The sequence below is a fragment of the Eubalaena glacialis genome, chromosome 1 (assembly GCF_028564815.1).
Source record: "Eubalaena glacialis isolate mEubGla1 chromosome 1, mEubGla1.1.hap2.+ XY, whole genome shotgun sequence".
NCBI lineage: Eukaryota > Metazoa > Chordata > Mammalia > Artiodactyla > Balaenidae > Eubalaena > Eubalaena glacialis.
The window spans coordinates 89890104-89909443 of record NC_083716.1 but is presented as its reverse complement, the minus strand read 5'-3'; the positions used below and the strand labels follow the sequence as shown (position 1 = coordinate 89909443).

Below are 19340 nucleotides of genomic sequence, written 5' to 3'. Positions count from 1 at the left end.
TGGCCTTGATTCATTCCACTTCTAACTCTGACAGGCCATCCCACAGTGATGAGACAAAGGCCCAGAAACTCACAGGTCCTGGGAGTCACTGCAGGTCCCGCAGACCCAGGGAACCCGAGCATTCTGAATCAGAGGGCTCCCCGAGACACAGCCAGCCCTGCAAGCTTCGCCTGGGGCAGGCCAGGCAATTCTTTAGTGCTGCAGGGAGGGGCCGCAGCCCTCTGAGAGCGGCAGTGTTGGTGCTGGGCTGACTTAAAGCAGCACTTCTGGAACTTTCTGCAGCATGATCGTAGGAGGAATCGTGTCAAGATGCAGGGCCGGGGGCAGAAGGCTGGGTGGGGTGAGATTCTGCACCACGTTTCCGGGGACGCCTGCTCCAGGGACTACATTTTGAATTCTAGATCTCAGCTAGATCCACATTAGAATCACTGGGGTGGGGCGGAGCTTTTACAACCGTACAGGCGCCCAGGCCTCACTCCTTACTAATTCAATCTGAATGATGCTAGGGGCCGAAGCGGGGAGTGGGGTGGGCGCGAGGGGGCCACAAGGGGGAGTCTTGATCCAGGCTCGATATTGTTCTGAAAGCTCCTCCAAGTGATTCTCACGTGGTCAAGGTTCAGAACAGCTGAGCTCAGGTTCAACTCATTGTTAAGCAGGGGCCCAGCCTTGAAGGAAGAGGTTCCAGTAGACAACCAGACTTCACCTGGTTTTGCCACTTTCAATTTTCCCCACTAAGGACTTCCCTGGTGGTGCAGTGGTTAAGAATCCGCCTGCCAATGCAGGGGACACGGGTTCAAGCCCTGGTCTGGGAAGATCCCACATGCCACAGAGCAACTAAGCCCGGGCGCCACAACTACTGAGCCTGCGAGCCACAACTCCTGAAGCCCACGCGCCTAGAGCCCGTGCTCTGCAACAGGAGAAGCCACCGCAGTGAGAAGCCCGTGCACCGCAACGAAGAGTAGCCCCCGCTTGCCGCAACTAGAGAAAGCCCACGCTCAGCAACGAAGACCCAACGCAGCCAAAAATAAATAAATAAAATAAATTTTCCCCACCGAACAGTCACGCCACTTGCTGAAGGCAGTTTCCTGCCACCCCTCATTTTAATGGTGACTTTCAACATAGCAAATGAGCAGGAATGCTCTTCCTTCTCTGCATATCACCCCAATTCCTGACATGGGGTTGTGTACATAACAGGCTGTCAACATGCTGCTTCACGATGGTGAGTTTTACTTCCTCTCTCTGACTCCCAAAGAGGTGCTAATAAGCAACTACTGCACCAAAGGGAAGAAGAGAAGCAAGGGGTCCAGAGTATTCAATGACTGAACAGCACTGAGACCTAACTGTAAGCCGCAGTCTATTGATAAAACTCCAAGAACGAGCTAAGAGAGGAATAAAGCTTCTTTCAAATTCTTAATGGCAAGAAAACAAACTGCAATTTTCCTTCAGTAGTTGATCGGATTCAACGCATTCAAGTGACGAAAGTTGATGATTCTTAATTCAGACCAAAATAATATCGATACACAACCACAGACAGTTTAGCAGTTTATCCTCACTTTTCACCTACAAAGCGTAAAGTGTGCATAAAAGATTTTAATAAATATAGTAAGGCTTAAGGTGACGACCATTTTGAGTGGAAGAGTTTGCTTTCTCACATAGTAGCTGACATTCAGAATCTTTAAAACCTAAAACGTTCACCGCCTTGCCGTGAGTGATACAAAACACAGCTTGCTCCAGTGTTTTTCCCCACTTGAAGTATCTTTGTACTATCTTCCTTCCTCCCACATCTGCTGGACAAACAATGATACAAAAATTTTTGACAGGTTAAGAGAATGCAGTTCTCTTGATTGGTGTGACCTGAAATGTTTACTGTTTCAGTGACAAGCTTTTACTGAGTCACCTGGACCATGAGTAATGCAGCTTACAAATAAATAAAGCTCAACCCAGTGGCTTCAGAGCTCAGGAAACAGCAGGAAAGGCTGCTGAACACACCGAGGAAGGGCAGCAGGGAAGTATTAGCTCTCTTACACTGTAAACTGCAGGCAAACCCTACCTGTGAGAAAGCAGCCAGCTACACACGGGTCCTCTCATCTCACACAAAATACCCGAGAAGGTCTTCTCCAGGGACCCCCTCAGTATGCTCTCCGTACAAATCCTTGGCCGCAGGGCCTCAGGACCAGGCTGTGAGGAGATTGCTGAACGCCTCCAGGTCACCTCAGTAGAAACGGGCCCACGAAACGGCCCAAGGCCCCGCGCCCAGGCAGATCTCCCTGCCTGCAGACTAAACTGGCGGCACTGGTCCCACTGGCCCGGGGACGGCCCGCAGTGGGGGAGGAGAGGAGAAGCACCCGCTGACAGTCGCCTCCCTCCTGGGCCCTTTAGATGGACTCCAGGATCCAGTCGCCGCTGCAGAGGGGGGAGACGGGCAGTGAGGGGTCCCTCGGGGGTCTTCGCTCCCTCCCATCGTGCAGGGGGTTCTGCTCCTGGAAATACTCCTCCTCCTCATCGAAGAAGCCGTTCTCCAGAGCGTACGTGCAGTCTGGGCCGGACGCTGCCTGGCACGCTCCCTTGTATTCCTGGATGGACTCGTAGAGGCTGTACAGCTGGCAGAGCAAGGACATGTCCAGCTGTCGGAGGCCAACCTTGAGGGAAGGGGCAGGCAGGTAAAAAACGAGAAGTCAGCACTGGAGTGTCATCTCAGCTGTACCCTCAGCCAGCACATTCTATCCACGCGGCAGCACCTTCTATCCACGTGGCAAACGACGCAGAGCATCACCTGAATGCTTCGGATTTCCAGTTTGGAGAAAACCTTAACTACGTGATGCCCACGCCTCAGATGTTACTCAACATGTCAGGGAAGGATCACACCCGCAGGGCGGCGGGGGCCCAGGCACGCCCTGCAGAGCAACAGCTTTGCACATTCTGGAAGCCCCAGCTGGCTTCACTTTGGACAGCAAGATTCAAGGGTGTCATTTCCTCTTGCCACAATCAGATTCAGAGAAGACCCACGTGTGCCTGCCCTGCTACGGCCGTCTCTCCTCCCTGGGGCAACAGTCTCCTTGCCACCGCCACTGGCTCACCGGTCAGTGTCACACACTGACCCCTGGAGCGCCCACCCTCCAACCAGCTCCGTCTCCAGGCTCACAGGTGGTCAGACTCCCTCTCTTCTGGACAAGAGGACATCTCCTCCTGAGATGGCTGTGGGATCACTCCCCAGAGCGGCCACCGAATCAGCCTAGTAAGACCCGGGACCTCTACAGATTCTCCTGGGAACTATTTTCACAAGTGATGACAGAACCAAGAACATTTAAAAGTCACGTATTTGTTTACCTTCAGGTTCCTCCCTTCCCCGCGGCCCATCCCAGGGAAGAGAGCACAGTCAGGACAGGTGATGCGTCGTTTCCATCAATCCCAAAGGGAGAAGGGTTAATTCACCTAGAAATGCAGCCTTGACCAGCGCATCTACACTTTCCCGTGCATGAGAACCACTTGGGGATCTTGCTAAGCCTGCAGATTCTGACTCAGGCCCCAAGCCTGAGGCCACTGGTGACGGGTACACCGAGCAGAGCAGCTGGGTGGCAAACCTCACAGAGTCTCGAGGGGAGACACTCTAAACAAGACGCCACCAGACGTGCCTTCTGCTCCTTGGCCCTTGAGCAAGTTATTTATCATCTCTATGCCTTGCTTGATGACAAAATGGAATACTTTCTCTTAATCTATTGGGAGGATCAAATGAAATATCAACCATTTAAATAAACAGGAATCAAATGCCTCCTGTGTATCAAGCACTAGGCTAAAGCAGTCACGATGCATGGGGAAGAGTACACAGAAAAACACAGAGAGTGTCAGAGGAATTAGTCTTTATAATTACCCAGCAGGGAGATTTTCTACACAAGGGAAGCTAGGGCCCAGTAAGGAGCGGTCACCTGGTGACAAGATTGGGTGATAAATTCCTGGTCACTCTTCACACCGTCAACCACTCCCAATCACCGGCCCTCCCTCCAGTACAGCCGAACAGACCACAGAAACGGAGCCACTCGCACCGCCTTTGCATATTAGCCAAGATGCTCAAAGGAAGACCCAGACCGAGATGCAGGTCCTGTTCTTTCTGGAGCATTTCCCATTATTCTAGAATTCCTTCTACCTAGAACTCCTAAAGAAGCTGTTCCCAGGAAGACATCTCGCCACAAGCCGGGGGCGCGGCCTCCAGGCCCAGCTCCGGCAGTTCCCATGGCTTTGTTGAGGCCCTTGCCTTCAACCTATCAATAAATGGAAGCTTTGGGCCAAATAATCTGCGGCTACACAAACACTGGAGCTCTGTGTCTTAAACTACTGCTCCTTAGTCCTCAACGAATGGCGAGCGCCTGGGAGAAGGCGTTTCCTGAAGGACAGACATGCCCCAAGGCATCCTACTCTCCAAAGTACACCTTGAACAGGGAAGGCAAACCAAGAGGTGACCGGGCGGCCACAATATCCCACTGTCGGGTCAAGACACCATCACTATTCCTAATGTGTGTGTGTGTGTGTGTGTGTGTGTGTGTGCGCGCGCGCGCGCGCGTGAGTGCACACACATGTACGTGTGTATGTCGGAAGAGTGGGTCCCTGACATTTGTGTTTTAAAAATTACACAGATGATCCTGAAGTCCAGTTCTAGTGAAGAACCAGGGTTCTTGACGGGAGTATCCGTCTGCCTCTCCTGGGCCACGTGTAGGGACTGTCCTGGGCGCCCGGAACCGCAGGCCGGCAGGGGGCGCGGCGGCGCATCCGGGGCGCGGCGCAGCATCCAGGGCGCGGCGCCGCATCCTGGGCGCGGCGCGGCCCCGGGCGCCTGCCCGCCGGCCCGGATCCAAGCTGTGACAGCACCGCAGACCAAGTGTTCAGCTCCTGAAAAGAGCGGCAGCTGCTGCCACCCTTGTTTCCCTCTTCGCTGTTCTTTTCCACTCTGCTGGCCTGCAGGGTTTCAGCTTGGAAAGGAATGGCAGGGACCTCGGGGCTCCGGCCGGGGCAGCGCCCGCGTGCCGCCTCGCTCCTTCGCCCCCTGAGCCCTGATCCCGAGCGGGAGTCCCCGGCCCGGAGTGTGGGCGGCGTCGCCGGGGCAGCCACACTGGATGCACGCTCCCCCCGCCAGCCTGCTTTGTGGGAAGCAGTGGTAACTGCAGACCCTCAAGGAGGAAAGGCCCTCCCACGTCTTACTTCAAACCCCAACAAAGAGGACCTTGCAAACCAGTTCGTTCATTTCAAACCGACGTAATTATTCTTTATACCAAGTCAAACTCTGCGAGCCCTTTGATGCTAGGTGTCGCCGCTGCACATACAAATTGAGTTACTCTCTTTCTTAACCACCTTTTAAATATTTGAGGATAATCTCTTTCCACCACCTTCACCCCCTAAACCACTTGCCTTCTCCGAGCTAATATCCTCAGTCCTTCCACTATTCGTGATGACTCTCTGTTCTATTAATCATCTAGTTCTTTCCTCTGGACTTTCCAAGCCCTCCTCCACAGTATCCGGATCTGAATACAACCACCAAGCCACAAGGTTCAGACTTGGCAAATTCACATGGCCCCACCTTCTCTAAGATTTTATACAGGGAACATAAACTTCAATAAAGGAAGTCACGCCTTCCACAGAGTACCACCAATATTTGCTCTGAAAGTCGTAGTAGACATTCATCCGGAATCCTGGAGATGCTTCTACTGGGTCACTCTGATACCAGTAGGGTTGGGGGAATCCCAAAACTGTAAGGGAAAAAGACAGAAGTAGCAGGGAGTGACATGCGACTGGCCCAGGTCTGTCACCCTGCTGGGCCACTGGAATGCAGTGGGCACAGGTGAATGCAGAAAACTAGGCTCTACAACCCCTGACAGGCTGCAGAGGCCCCGACTTCCCACGATGCCGTGCCACCCCCGAAGCGAGGTTCCAGGCTATTCTCCTTAGGTGCCGAGGTCCTCCAAGGCATTCCCAAGCCTACGTGGGAGACACACTAGGCTGGGAGTCGGATCATGACCTGGACCTTTCTGCACCGTGGCGGCCAGTGACTCACAAAGCTGCCTTGTCATCGGGCAGAAAGCTGGCCTAGAAACCAAGTCTGACCAGCCTAGGAATACAGCGCAGCCCTGTACATGCCTGTTACACAAGCCAACAGATGCCAAACGTTTGGACTAACTGAACAGGATTACAGGGATTTAAAAGCAACACACGTGCACGCACACGCCCACACCCCACCCAGCTTCTCCGGATCTCCTTCTTCGGGTGCTAGATTCCACTTCCTCTGATTCACCAGCAATCCTCCAGATTAGGTAGGAGGACATGGGCTAAGTAGACAGGAAGCTAGGAACAACCGAGCTTCCTAGCCAGGACCCCTCTCCCCCAGCTGTGCTTGTTTAAACGTTTTCACTTGAATTTTCTAGACGTAAATTGAAAATCCCTAGGCAGCATCCCCTAATCTGGTCTGAAACTATGCTCCCCTGCGCCTCATGCACTGTTCAGGGTGAGGCCCCTTCACCCCGAGTGTCCCCTGGCCGTCTCCAGCTACATCTGTTGAAGCCCAGCCCCAGGGTCTTCTCCACTCTTCAGACCTGGATGGGCTCAGCCACCAGTGCGCCTCGCTTTCCCTTGCCTTCTCTGCCTGTCTCTTGGCATTTATCACTCTCTACCTTATGCTATGGGTACACACACGGTCTTCTTTCTCCTACTGTAGGAGGAGCCCAGGAGGCAGGGACCCATCTCCCCTTTGGGTCCCTCAGCACCCAGCGCAGAACCTTGCAGAGGAAACACGGATACTGGCTGCCTGAGGGAAAGCGCCTCGCTGTGGAGACCTCGATGCCCTCCCAGAGGACGCCTGGCAGCGTCCTGGCGGTGGGTCGCACTAGGATCTGCAGGCCCCTGGCTCCAAACCAAGGTCCCCCTGAGGAAAGCCACAGACCACGTGGTTCTCGCCACGTCATCAAAAAAGCACTCACCTCTTGCCTGACAGGAGAAGGCACAAAACCAAGATTCCTTCCTGAGCGCTCAGTACAGAGCCAGCCTTCTGCAGCTGGAAGACAAACTCATGACAGGCCAGAAAGCAGGCTCTCAACACTGACGCCAAGAGAACTCAACTGCAATTATGTTTTAGGACATGATGAAGTCACCCATGAACAAGAACTTCTCATTCTTCCAGAAGAAAGTGAGGCCGGGGGGGGGGGGCGGGCTAAGCAGGGGAACATGCCCTCAGCAAGCCCACTAACCCTCGCCACTGTCCACACCCTGCAAGCAGAACCCTGTCACCTTACTGACGTGTTCCCACGTGTCCCTAAAGGACAGCTGCTCTCCTGATACACAGCTGGATTCAGAAAATGCAGCTCTTATTTGAAAGCGCAGTTGAAAAATTCAGACAGGCTCATTGTAGAAAAACACAGGATTCTAAGACCCTGCAATTTGCAGCCCCTCGTTCTAGACCTCTGAGACAATTCAGAACAAGCCACTCGCTTCCATCTCTTTAAACTGCTAGCGTGATTCCGTCCTCTCTCTGTTCAGGCTTCCTGCCTCCTTCCTGAACTCTTCCCACGAGCAGAGCTCCCTGCACGCAGCCTGCTGCACGCACAGGTGGCTCACCAATCCGCAGCATCTCCAACGATGGGGCCGGACAATCCTGAACCACCCTCGCTCGCGACGGTTTCAAGAGTTCACGGTGGGCTGGCCCCATGAATACACCTCAGACAGGGTGGTGGTTCCCAGCTGGGTCTGGGGTCACCCAGCCTCTGGATATCTTTGGAGGGTGGTGTTGAGGAGGAAGTTCTTCCTGACTTTCAGATTATAATAGAAACATTACCATTAGGGTACAAGGCCTAGAAGATGAAAGAAGACTTTCATGGGAGATTTATGTTGATTGAAGACAAAGCATCATGAAAAATTTTAAGATTTTCTCAGAAGTAAAAAATACATTTAAGAAAAATAGACTGTTTTATTTAAGTAACTAAAAACAAAATTTGGGGTAATTCACCGGTGCAACTTCTTCCCAAACACAGCAGTGAGTAGAAAACAAGACAAACATACAGGGAAATGGCCTTATTTGTGCCCAGCTCCGTACAGGAGCCTGGGCCCAGGGGCGGGGGAAGCAGATCTGGTGCCAGCATAAGCAATGAGCCCTCTCCCCTGCCAATCCACTGTCTCCTATCGCTGTGATTCCTCAACCTAAGATGAAAAACACCCCACCTCACATGGGGCGAGGGATGTATAGATCCAAAGTTAAGTTATAGAATCAGGAACTACAGTACAGGGGGCCCCAAAATATGGGGACAGATGCAGAAAAAGTCTGTCGGGTGAAAGTTTAGTTCGGAACATAATGGATGATAGAAACTTGACTTAAGAAATTATATTATAGTCATACAATAAAAACCAGGTAGTCATTTAAAAGACAGAGCAGCTCTCTAAGTACTAGAGTAGGACACTGACCAACACACACCATTAGGCACGAAAGTTCAAGGTACAGAATAGTATGTTTAGTAAGATCTCACTTTATACATCTATGCACACACATGTGCAAGCTTTTGACTAGAAGAGAAAATGTCCGTTAGCAGAATTTACTTCTGGAAAAGTGGGGCTGGATGTTCACGGCCTTCTGTACTGCCTAATTTGTTTTTCCAACAAGCATGTTACTCCTAATTTTAAAAACTAGTAATAATAGGGCTGCATGCTTGTAAAACCTTTCTGGAGGACTCACTGGCAATGTCTATGAAAAGCCTTAAAACATCACGTAACTTTTTTTTTAAATTTTATTTATTTTTGGCTGTGTTGGGTCTTCGTCGCTGCGCGCAGTCTTTTCTCTAGTTGTGGCGAGCGGGGGCTACTCTTCATTGTGGTGCGCCAGCTTCTCATTGCGGTGGCTTCTCTTGTTGCGGAGCACAGGCTCTAGGCGCGCAGGCTTCAGTAGTTGTGGCACGTAGGCTCAATAGTTGTGGCTCGTGGGCTCTAGAGGCTCAGTAGTTGTGGCGCACGGGCTTAGTTGCCCCGCAGCACGTGGGATCGTCCCGGACCAGGGCTCGAACCCGTGTCCCCTGCATTGGCAGGCGGATTCTTAACCACTGTGCCACCAGGGAAGTCCCTCACGTAACTTTTAACCAGCTAACCAGTTCATTTCTGGGGACCGTGGAGTAGAAAATCTCAGCTGTACACAAATAGGTAATCCCCATCCTTGTTCTGTGAGGTAGGTGTGGATTCTGTTACGATGAGGGAACTGAAGCCCTGAAAGATGCAGGCCCTTCACTAAGAGCAGGGGGCTGCAAGCAGGTGGTAGGACTCCAGCATCCATGCCGGACCATCAGCTTGCCCTGCCTGCACGGACAACACTGGGAGATGCCGCCATGTCAGCTGCGGTGCAGCAAGCTGCTGAGATCACAAGTGCCTTTTATTTGGGGCTTTTCTGAATTTTCCTGATTTTCTACTGTGAATATGTATTAATTCATAACAAGAGAACTTTTAAAGTTATCTTCTGAAAACGTAATGAATGAGTAAGCATATCCAATGAACAGCTTGTAAATTTATTTTAGACAAGACTTGGTAAATGCCCCCAGTTTAATGAGAGTGTCTAGTATGCATCCACAGGACTGCAATGCAATAAAGCAGTGACTAATGGATCATAACCTGATTTCTGAATAAAGGATGTGTTGACAGAAGGACGCTGACCTGCATACTGTTTAGAAAAGGAAAGCCAAAGAGAGCAGCTTCATTGGTGTTGATCTAATAGAGAAAAAGCTATGAACTCAGCAGCCGAAGCTGGAGAGAGCTGCCCCTGCAGGACCCCGAGCTCCCCGGCATGCTGTGATTCTGGGCTCCCTAAGCAGGCTTCCATCCGTCCCACAGCTCCTCCCCAGGGGGATGCACATCAGTCAGCCTCGTCTCCTGTTAACACTGTAGCCCCACTGAGCTGAGGACCGCCTCGGAAGAGCCCTGGTGACTCAGAGACAGCAAACAGACCAGGTGCATGGCCTCGCCAGGGATGAAGCCAGACCCAAAGCTCGGCCCACCTCTACACTCTCCCATAAACTCCTCGACCAGGAAGGGCAGTTTGAGTGGAGTTTTCTGCTTACACCAGAAGGCATCCGCACTGATGGATGGAGCCCATTCTGCAACTCAGCAGTTCTCATGAAGACATTCTTGCTCATCTCTAACCTAAAGTAATGACAGTACCAGTGAAGCCCATTTCCTCTCGTTGTGTCCTAGGTAAAGATGAAGAAAAGCGATCAACCATTGTCTTTAAGAAACGTCCTTGTACATTCCTTAACTTTCCCGATTACAAAAATAAAATATTCTAACTATTAAAAAGTCAACGGCTCATAATTATACAAAGAGTCTTCCGTAATTTCATGTTCTAAAGCAGCAATCTTCAAATGTTTTGGGACCCCTTTATACTCTTAAAATTATTGAGGGTCCCCAAGATCTCTTGTTTATGTGGGTTATACCTATCAATAGTTACCTTATTGGAAATTGAAACTGAGAAACTTTAATATTAATCCATTCAAAAACACTATACCCATTGTTAATATAAATAACATTTTTATAAATGAGATTTTATAAATCTTTTTAATCTCTGGCTTATCTGCTCCGTACTTGATCCTTGTAACATGCTTTTTTTGGTTGAAATAAACCTGGCCTCACACAGATATGTAATTGGGAAAAAGAGGAGTATTTTAATCACCTTTCAGGTAATTGTGGCTATTCTTCTTTGACACTATCCTTAAGGTGGCTCCAGTGTGGAATTTGAAACTATGCCAATGAGCTTTTCATACTGTTTCATTAAAACCCACCAGTCTCGCACTCTGAATGGATCTTTTAACCACGTGTCAAGCGTTGGTTGTGTGAAAAATGTGGAAAAATGATTCACTGAATTATTTAGCTCCTCGAAATATTGATACATTTTCTTAGGTACTATTTTGGAAAATCACATTTGTCAATGTGACCACCACATAATTACGGACCCCCGAAAGGATCTGGGAACCCCTAGATGTCCTCAGACCACAATTTAAGAACCACTGTTCTTAACATATCCACTTGTAGCTGTTTAGCATATGTCCCTCAAGACACCATGCATACACAAATGTATACATGTGCTGTTTTGTAACTTACTTTTCCATACCTTGAACGCCTATGTTTATTTACTTAGTTACATTCTTTTCAACAACTATACAGTATTCTATCACTGTTATATATTATTATTATAGAATACTACTATATATCACTGCAAAAGATATTCTTGTACAAGTACTGTTATTCCCTTGTGTGACTATTTCTGTAAGATAAATTTATGAAAATGAAATTGCAGGGGAGAAGGCAGAGAAGGGGAATGGGATGCCTTCCTTCCAATCCTTCCCCAATCCTGGGGCCACAAACAGCAGACCATTCTTCAAGGATCTGTGTCCAAGGCCTGAAAGTTCATTACTCAAGATGATGAATGCAAACGTGTATGCAGTTGATGCTAAAAATCAGGTGGGACTAGAGGAAAACACACGACTTACTAATGACACGTTGGAACTCAACACACATTTGAAGGTTAGCTTGCATTTCGTCATTTTCTTGAATGATATCCAACTAATTGAAATTGCCTCTCTGCAAGAGCAGATGCAGTTAAGGAAGACCATCTGACGCTAAAAATCAGAAAACCAAGTTCTTGGACAATCTACAGAAAACTTCATGTCAGCATCTAGTGTTTTTTAGACAACTGACATAAAAAGCAAGAGAAAGTGGTTGGTCTCCATTCTGTTTTGCGGTGCTTATTTCCCTGAACCCACACCATCACTATGATCCTTCTCTTCAATCTTTGCTAATCTTTTAGGTAAAACATGATACCTTATTGTTTTAATTTGCATATCTGTGGTTATAAGGGATTTTAAACACCTTGCCGGTTCTCTTTACCTGCATGAACTTGGCTATTTTATTGCCAATCCTAAGTACAGCTGACAACCTAAGAATACACCAAACACCCTCCTTCCAAGTTTCTAGTCTCCATATGTATTTTGGTAATCTTCCTTAGCCCCGCCTCCCCAGGCTGGGACAGGCCTGGCATCCCACAGACGTTACCCCTCCCCCAGAGAGCACCGATCAGAGGACACACCCCCCCTCCACTTCTCCAGTCAAGGACAGCACCTCCCTCCCCGAATACTTGAAGACAGGATTCTCTGACCTGCAAAACGAGGCCAGCCCATGGCTCTTTAGGGCCAATCAAGGAAGTGAACAGAGAGCGCTCATAAAAACTGAGAAAGCCACCTCTCTTAACGAATTTCTGTAGATCCACAAGGAAGGCTAAGGGTTTGTCTCTTGGGGGAGAATGAACATCTCTGCTATGTCTGTGGGGAAATGAGCCACAGGAAAGAAGGAGCAGCCTTTGTGAGCCCTGCCTACTTATCACTTGGAAACATCTGGAGAATGTGGGCAAGGAGTGAGGTGAACAGGAGGCCAGGGCTCTGGAGAATAGCACCGGGCAAGAGGGGGCAAACATCTGACCTGGCCAGTCTCAGGGCTGGTTTCCTGCTCAGGGACTCTGTGATCTGTCCGTAAGGTTTCTTACCCAGTATCGTGAAAAATTTAGCTTCTCAAATTGGGTTCTGAAGTCCCTGTAGTGTTGAGGCAGGCATTGCAGGAGCAAAACTGCACAGCTTCTGACTGCTCCTGGGTGGGAGAAGCTGCCTGAGGGCCGTGGTCTTCTTCCTGAGCCCTCTCTGAACACCCTTGCCCACGTGGCCTCGAAGATCTCCAGCAACGTCAGGCCCGGGCCCAGAGCGGGGGACGCTGATGCCTGCAGGGTGCAGAAAGGCCTGGGCACTGGCTCTGTAAACGAAGAGGTACCCAAAGTGCCAACAACTGGGGCACTTTTAGAGCCACACTTAACAGATGAATGCCTTTAACCAAAAGGGGGAGGAAAAGCAGAAGGGCAGCGCTATTCGTGAGAGACTTAGGAGTCGGGAAAAATGTGAATGTATAGTCTCTACAGGGAGGTACAGTAATAGATAAAAGTTGAAAGTGGCACGAAAAAATATCTTTCAGTCCTTCACATCTTCAAATCTTAAGACCATAAGTATAATCTCACTTAGAGATAACCTTGAAAGGGAATGAAACCAGGCCAATGACCCCATAGACACAAGTCTGCTTTCACACGCACGAACTATCATATAGACTTTTAGCTTTTGCTTTTATTGCGTGGATACTGGGATGGAGACAGGTATTACACATGGTAAGAATGGCCTAAAATCTTTAAGAACTATTGTAGACAGCCAAATTTCTGATGAACGAAGTCCAAGAATAGCAAACTTACACCCTTCTTCCTTTTCTGCTCCCAGTCTTTTGCGTTAAGTGGATCTGCAACAAGCAGGTATAGCTGTGCAAGGGCCCTCAGGGGCACTAAGCACACTGCATTAGGGAGGACCTGCCCCCGTGCCCACGTTATTCTATGACAGAGCAAACGTCTTCTACAGGCACCACAATGACCCATAAAAACATGAGGGGAAAAGAATTATACTACTATTGCCAAACGGATCCTTTATGGCATTTAATCTCATTTTCCCAATAAGGGACCTGTAGCCTAAAATAATGAAGAGGCTTGCCCAAGTTATAGCACATAATTTAATAACAGGATTCAAGCTCTTGATGCCTGGCTCATGAGCTTCCCAGCTCTCAAAGAGCTTGTTAAAAATGCAGATTCTGCCTCTCCCCCATTCTGATTCTGTTGGTATAGGAAGGGGCCCAGGAATCTGCATTTTTATTTAGCAAGCACCACAGGGGACTCTGGGGCTGCTGGTCCATTTGGGGAACACCAAGATAAGCCAGACTGGTGAGAAGACCAGTGGAAACACAAAGACAATACTAAAGGCCAGTGGCCATCCCCAGTCGTCTCTGACCAAGGTCAATCAAGAACGCTGCATTGGGAGCTAATGCGCTTATTCCAGATGGCATTTCACAGGCCTGGCTCGAGATTGGACCTCCAACCAGAAACCCATTTAAAGACTCAAACCTCCTGAGACCCTAGTTTCGTGTGTAGGATGAGGACTGAACTCTGCGGGGATTTGGACTATTCAGGCTCATGCCTGTCTCCTAGAATACAGTTCACTGGACAAGCTCGTTAGGCCTTTAGCTGTTGTCTCAACTGAAATGCGGGAAAGATAAGTGTTGCTGCTGTCAGGAATCAAATCCTTTTTCTCACATCAAATTCTTCACCCAAACCATTGCAGTTCTGGAACTCGAAAGTTCTGTGCAGGTGACTTTCTCCCACTCACGCACAAGTGGGTGACCAAAGCAACTGTTGGACACTTTGAAGAAAAAAAGAAAAAAATGAGGCAAAGAGTCTTCAAAGCTACTAGAACGTGCTGCTGGTTTGAGGAGCGGAACCCAAGAAGACACGGACCCCGTGTCTCTGAGGAGAGACACGGCCATCTCCCAGCCCCACGGCTGAGGCTCTCGTTGTGTCTCTCCGCTTCCATGGGACGCTTTTGAGGACCTAAGCTTGATGGGCTAACCCCACAGGGCTGCTGGCCAGTGGTCTCTGAAGAACCCTGCAAGGAAAGGTGTGTGCCAGGTCCCTGGGGACCCTGAGAGTCACCTGTGTCCTTCAACCACACGCAAGGATTTGAAATGCCAACCGAGATCTTCTGAGCCAAGCTAGCCTGTCAGCGTGGCAGATGAAAATCTTTTAAACTATGGGGCCCTTGAGGGCAAAGCATTCTTATCCAGAAAAAGGTCCGCGGTACACATCTAGTATTTTGGCTGTCCAACAGCTGCCCCTTGCTCCATTTCTGCAAATTGTTCTTTCTTTGAGGGATGCCCAGCCCCAAACCCCATCCACGTGGTCATACCATCCTAGTAAAATACCATCCTGCCCTCGGTCACCGATAGCTGGCCCAGGCTGGCCAGACCCCACCAAGCTGGACCCACTGGCATCCTTCCACACAGTATTTTCAAAGTGGCAGTAAGAAGCATGGCTGAGGGGCTTCCCTGGTGGTGCAGTGGATAAGACTCTGTGCTCCCAGTGCAGGGGGCCCGGGTTCGATCCCTGGACGGGGAACTAGATTCCAGCATCCATGCCACAACTAAGAGTTTGCATGCCACAACTAAGGAGCCGGCGAGCCGCAACTAAGGATCCAGCAGGCTGCAACTAAGGAGCCTGCATGCCACAACTAAGGAGCCGGCGAGCCGCAACTAAGGAGCCCTGTATCTGCAACCAGATCTGTATCTGCAAGCCCCGGCGCAACCAAATAAATAAATAAATAAATATTTTTAAAAAAGAAGCATGGCTGAAACTGGGAGTGTGGACACTGTTGGCAGCCACATACCAAAATGTAGGGAAAAAATTTTTTTACATAAAAAGGAGGGGAAAGAAGAATACAGTGGCTTTCCTGGGTTCCCCATCAACCCTGGTTCTAGTCTGTCTCTGTACACACGCAGCCCTACAAGTTTCTCCTTTTGCAAGAGTTGGTTCAAACTGAGTCTCTATTACTAATGCAGAGTCTTCAGACATGAAAAAATGACCAGTGGTCTAAACTACAGCAATCATATTGCTGCAAAGAGGCCCACCTCTACCAGATGTTATAAGCTCCTTAACACCTAGATAGTTCCTATTCACCTCTGTATCCTCCAGAACATTTTTTAACTAGCAGACACCTGGTCAACATCTGTTGAATATGATCCAAAAATATTCTCTGATGTTGGAAAACAAACAAACAAACAACAACCTCAGCGTCTTGTTTTAAAGGACTTTTTCAGGTCTAAAGAGCAATAAGCATCTGTGTGACCCCCGTGGCTCTCCAAATGAGCTCGCTAGGGGAGGGGAAGGGAACTCACAGGAGCACAGAACTTCAGAGTTACCCTGTTACGAGGACAGGAAACCAGCACTCTCAGAGCAGAGCAGGGCATCGCCAGTCATGGGACAGAACCTCTGCCCACACGGGCGCCCCTGGACACCAGCTTCCCCAGGTTCTGCCCTCACCATCCATCCATCAGTTATCTCCAGGCCAGACTCTGCCAGCCTCCAGCTCCACACTCTGATATGTTTAACATACTCTTTCCGCTGATGTAATGGCAAACCACCTTCCCCCATAAGCAGCCACTCCGCCTGACTCCCCTAGTGCTGTGATGAACCCCACTTTCCCAATGATGGATTATCAAGGTTATGACTGCCGTAAAATGGCACACTATGGAGTGAGAGAAGACATTATAGTATACATTGACCTAGAAAATATTGGTAATATGTGCCCCCCAAAAGCAGTAAAATGCAATGATTAAACAGGGTCTTGGAGCCGGACACATCTGGTTGAGTTTGTCCCCCTTAGGTGAGTTACTTAAATTCTGAGTCATATTTTTAAAAATAGAGACTTTCAGTACCTATCTTGCGGAGAAGTTATAAAATTCAAATAAGACGATGTAAGGAAAGCATTTACATTGTGCCTATTGGGAGATATACCCAGATATTAACAGTGATTATCTCCAGGTGCTAGGGCTGTAATTTTTCATTGTTTTGCTTAGCTGCACTTTCCATTAAAACACTTAAGTCATCTCTGGTCCCTCAGCATCACTATCCCTGACTTCTAACATTGTATCAGCAATTCCTGCAGATTCTGCTTCAGAGAGGTAGCTCCCATTTGATTCTTGTTCCCCATTCCCGGGTCCCCATGCTGCCGGAGGCTCTCACCTGCCCCAACCATACCTCTAGCATCTGCCAGGCCCAGCTCTCCCTCCTCAGCACCCTGCTATCACATCAACGCTTCAAAGCCAGCTCTCCTGCTTAACCCGTGCCTTTGCTACTTGAGGCTTTCCGCAACCCACCTGGCCCCGGCCCCCAGCCCCTCGCAGCCGCAATGTCCACTCCTGCGCTATTCCAATGGGAGCACCCTTCGGGCCGGCTGTGCTGCTAGTCTCCTATCACCCTCTCTCTTCTTAAAATGCAGCCACCTTCTGAGGCCTTCCACACTACTGCTGCTGGAAGCTGGCCCTCTTTCTGTGCTGGCACAGGACTATTTCAAAAGGCACTAATTTCATTCTGCCAGGACTTCTAGTTAGGTCCCTTGACACAGATCTGACCTCAGGCCTTCCGAGTCAATAGATCAACACAAACTACTAGGCAGATAATTCAGGCACGAACTCTCCATTCCGATCTTGCAAGGCCCCCCAGTGGGAGCCTCAGTTTGAGATGACCACTCAGACCCCACTGCCCTAGGTTAGTAAATCTCAAAAAGCCAAAAAACCAGAGTACTTCGAAAGACCTTGTGACATTTCTTGGAAGGGACCTGTCAAGGCCTGTAGCCATATTTTGTCTTTATCTCAGCTAAATATCAGACAGACCTAAGATGGCTGTTTATTTTCCTTGTGCTTCAGATAGTTAGGCTTTGAGAGAGCTCTGGTCCAAGGCATAATGAGAAGGCTGTGGCTACACTTCAGTTGCACCAGGAGGGACCTAGAAAAACACTTTCGGGAAGGGCATGTTTACTGCCACTTGGGAGTATGTGAGACTCCAAGGCACTTTTACAAAGCAGAGAGAGCTTCACAACAGGAAAAAAACCTCTCTGAGGTTTTCCTGTCTCTGTTCTGGTAACTGAACCAGAATGGGTCTTCCTATTTCACCCCTGTATTTATGCTGCATCCAAGTTCAGACTGTAAACATACTCGGTGTAGATTTATCTAATTAAAACACAGCTTACCAGCTGTGCAATGCTGGTGTCGATTAATGTTTATTAATAAATTTAAAACAGTTGGCTTGGAATTTAAGGCATTCTGTAAGAAGCTTAGAAAAATCTTTTCGGAGAGAACTGGAAATCACTTCAGCGGCAGCCACAGAGTGGGAAGACAATATCTAATTGATTAAAAGGTGTTAAGGCTGTTTTTCTAGATTTAATTCTTAGTTTGCAGAACAGATATGCTCCTGAAAAAACGCATAAATTGAATTTTTCTAAAGAATATCTTAATGCACTCGATGCATATTTAAAGGATTCCTATTATAAATTTTTTGGCAAATTTATTCTTGGGGAAAAAGCAGTTTTCATACATCAGATTTTCTTAGTAAAGTATTTACCTGTGCCAGGAGAGGGGGAAAACCTGCACTAGGTAAAAGGAATGGGCGAATTCTAAAAAGAGAGAGGGTGGCCAGGGGAAGGTGCTCAGGGGCCCTGCAGGAGGGTTAGAGGGAGGAAGTTTTTCTGTTCTCTTCTAGGCTGGCCTAAGCCTGGCGAAGGCTGGAGAAAGGCTCCCTGCCACCCAAATCCCTGCCCTTGAGCTGCTTCTGGCGTCACCCTAAGTCGTGCGTCCTGGTCCACAAACACCTAACATACTTCCCAACGACTGCGAAAAACTAAGTCCCATTGTTTGGAGCCCGGACACAACCTGAAGAACCTGAACGGGCTTCACCCAGACGGCGAGGATGCCACCGCCCCACTCCTCTCCAGCGGGCTCGGGGTGTCGGCGTACCGCGCGGACACGGTCAGGGCGAGCGGCGGCTTTCACGGCCATCTGCGGGCCGGAGCCGCTCCGCCGTAATCCAATTCTGCACGCGCCGCCTCGGGCGCGGGGGAGGGGCGAGGGCTGTTCCCATCTGCCGTCTACACTCGCAAGGACAAAAAGCTGTTCCTCTTCAGGGCAGGAAAACACAATCGCACACAACTCTCAACCCCTCGCGCGCAGCGATGGCTGCTCCCCGACCCGGGGGGTCCGCCGCCCTCTGGGGAGGGGTGACCAGCCGCCCCCGGCCCTAGGCCAAGCGCCAGCCCCACGCCGCGCCTCCCGGGTCTCTAAGCCAGCTGGGGCCGGACTAGGGGAGCCCAGTCTCCAAAAAGCTGCCTTTTGAGAGGGGTACCCTCCCAGCGCGAGGGTCCAGTCGCGGGCACAGAGCGGACAGTGTCCCTCTTTCGGCGCCGGCGCTTGGGGCAAAAGAGCCGGAGACGGGGGGGTGTCGCGGGGACTTCCGGCGAACTTTCCCGGGACGGCGAGCCGGGAGGGGAAGGACCCCCGCCCCAGCCCGCGGACCTCCCTTACCATCTCCTTGCGCAGCAGGGCCAGCGCGGCGTCTAGATTGGGAGGCTTGGCGGGCAGCGCCGCGGCCCGCGCCCCGCCGCCGCCAGCGCCCCCGCGGCTCAGCTCGTCCTGGATGCGCGACTTCTGCGCGTACAGCCGCTCCAGGTGCCTCCAGCCCCCCGACGCGCCGCCGCCCGACGCCGAGTGCAGCAACCCGCTCAGGCTCTTGGGCAGCGGGGGCAGCCCGTCCACTCGCAGCCCGCGCACCGAGCCGGCTGCCTCGGGCCCGCTCATCCCGCTCGGCCAGACCGCTAGCCCGCAAGTCCTCCTCCGCCGCCGCCGCCGCCGCCGCCGCCTGGGGCCCAGGCTCCCCGGCC

The 19340-nt window shown here is 50.2% G+C and overlaps 1 protein-coding gene across 1 annotated transcript; it reads right to left on the bottom strand.

Annotated features, from left to right (window-relative positions):
* Positions 1–1869: 1869 nt before the first annotated feature.
* FAM89A (family with sequence similarity 89 member A) lies at positions 1870–19315 on the bottom strand. The gene is made up of 2 exons (XM_061198738.1): positions 18985–19315; positions 1870–2639 (listed from the first exon to the last, which is right to left on the bottom strand). The coding sequence occupies exons 1-2, from the start codon at positions 19255–19257 to the stop codon at positions 2376–2378; spliced, it is 537 nt and encodes a 178-aa protein (XP_061054721.1). The 5' UTR covers positions 19258–19315; the 3' UTR covers positions 1870–2375.
* Between the last annotated feature and the right edge of the window lie 25 nt (positions 19316–19340).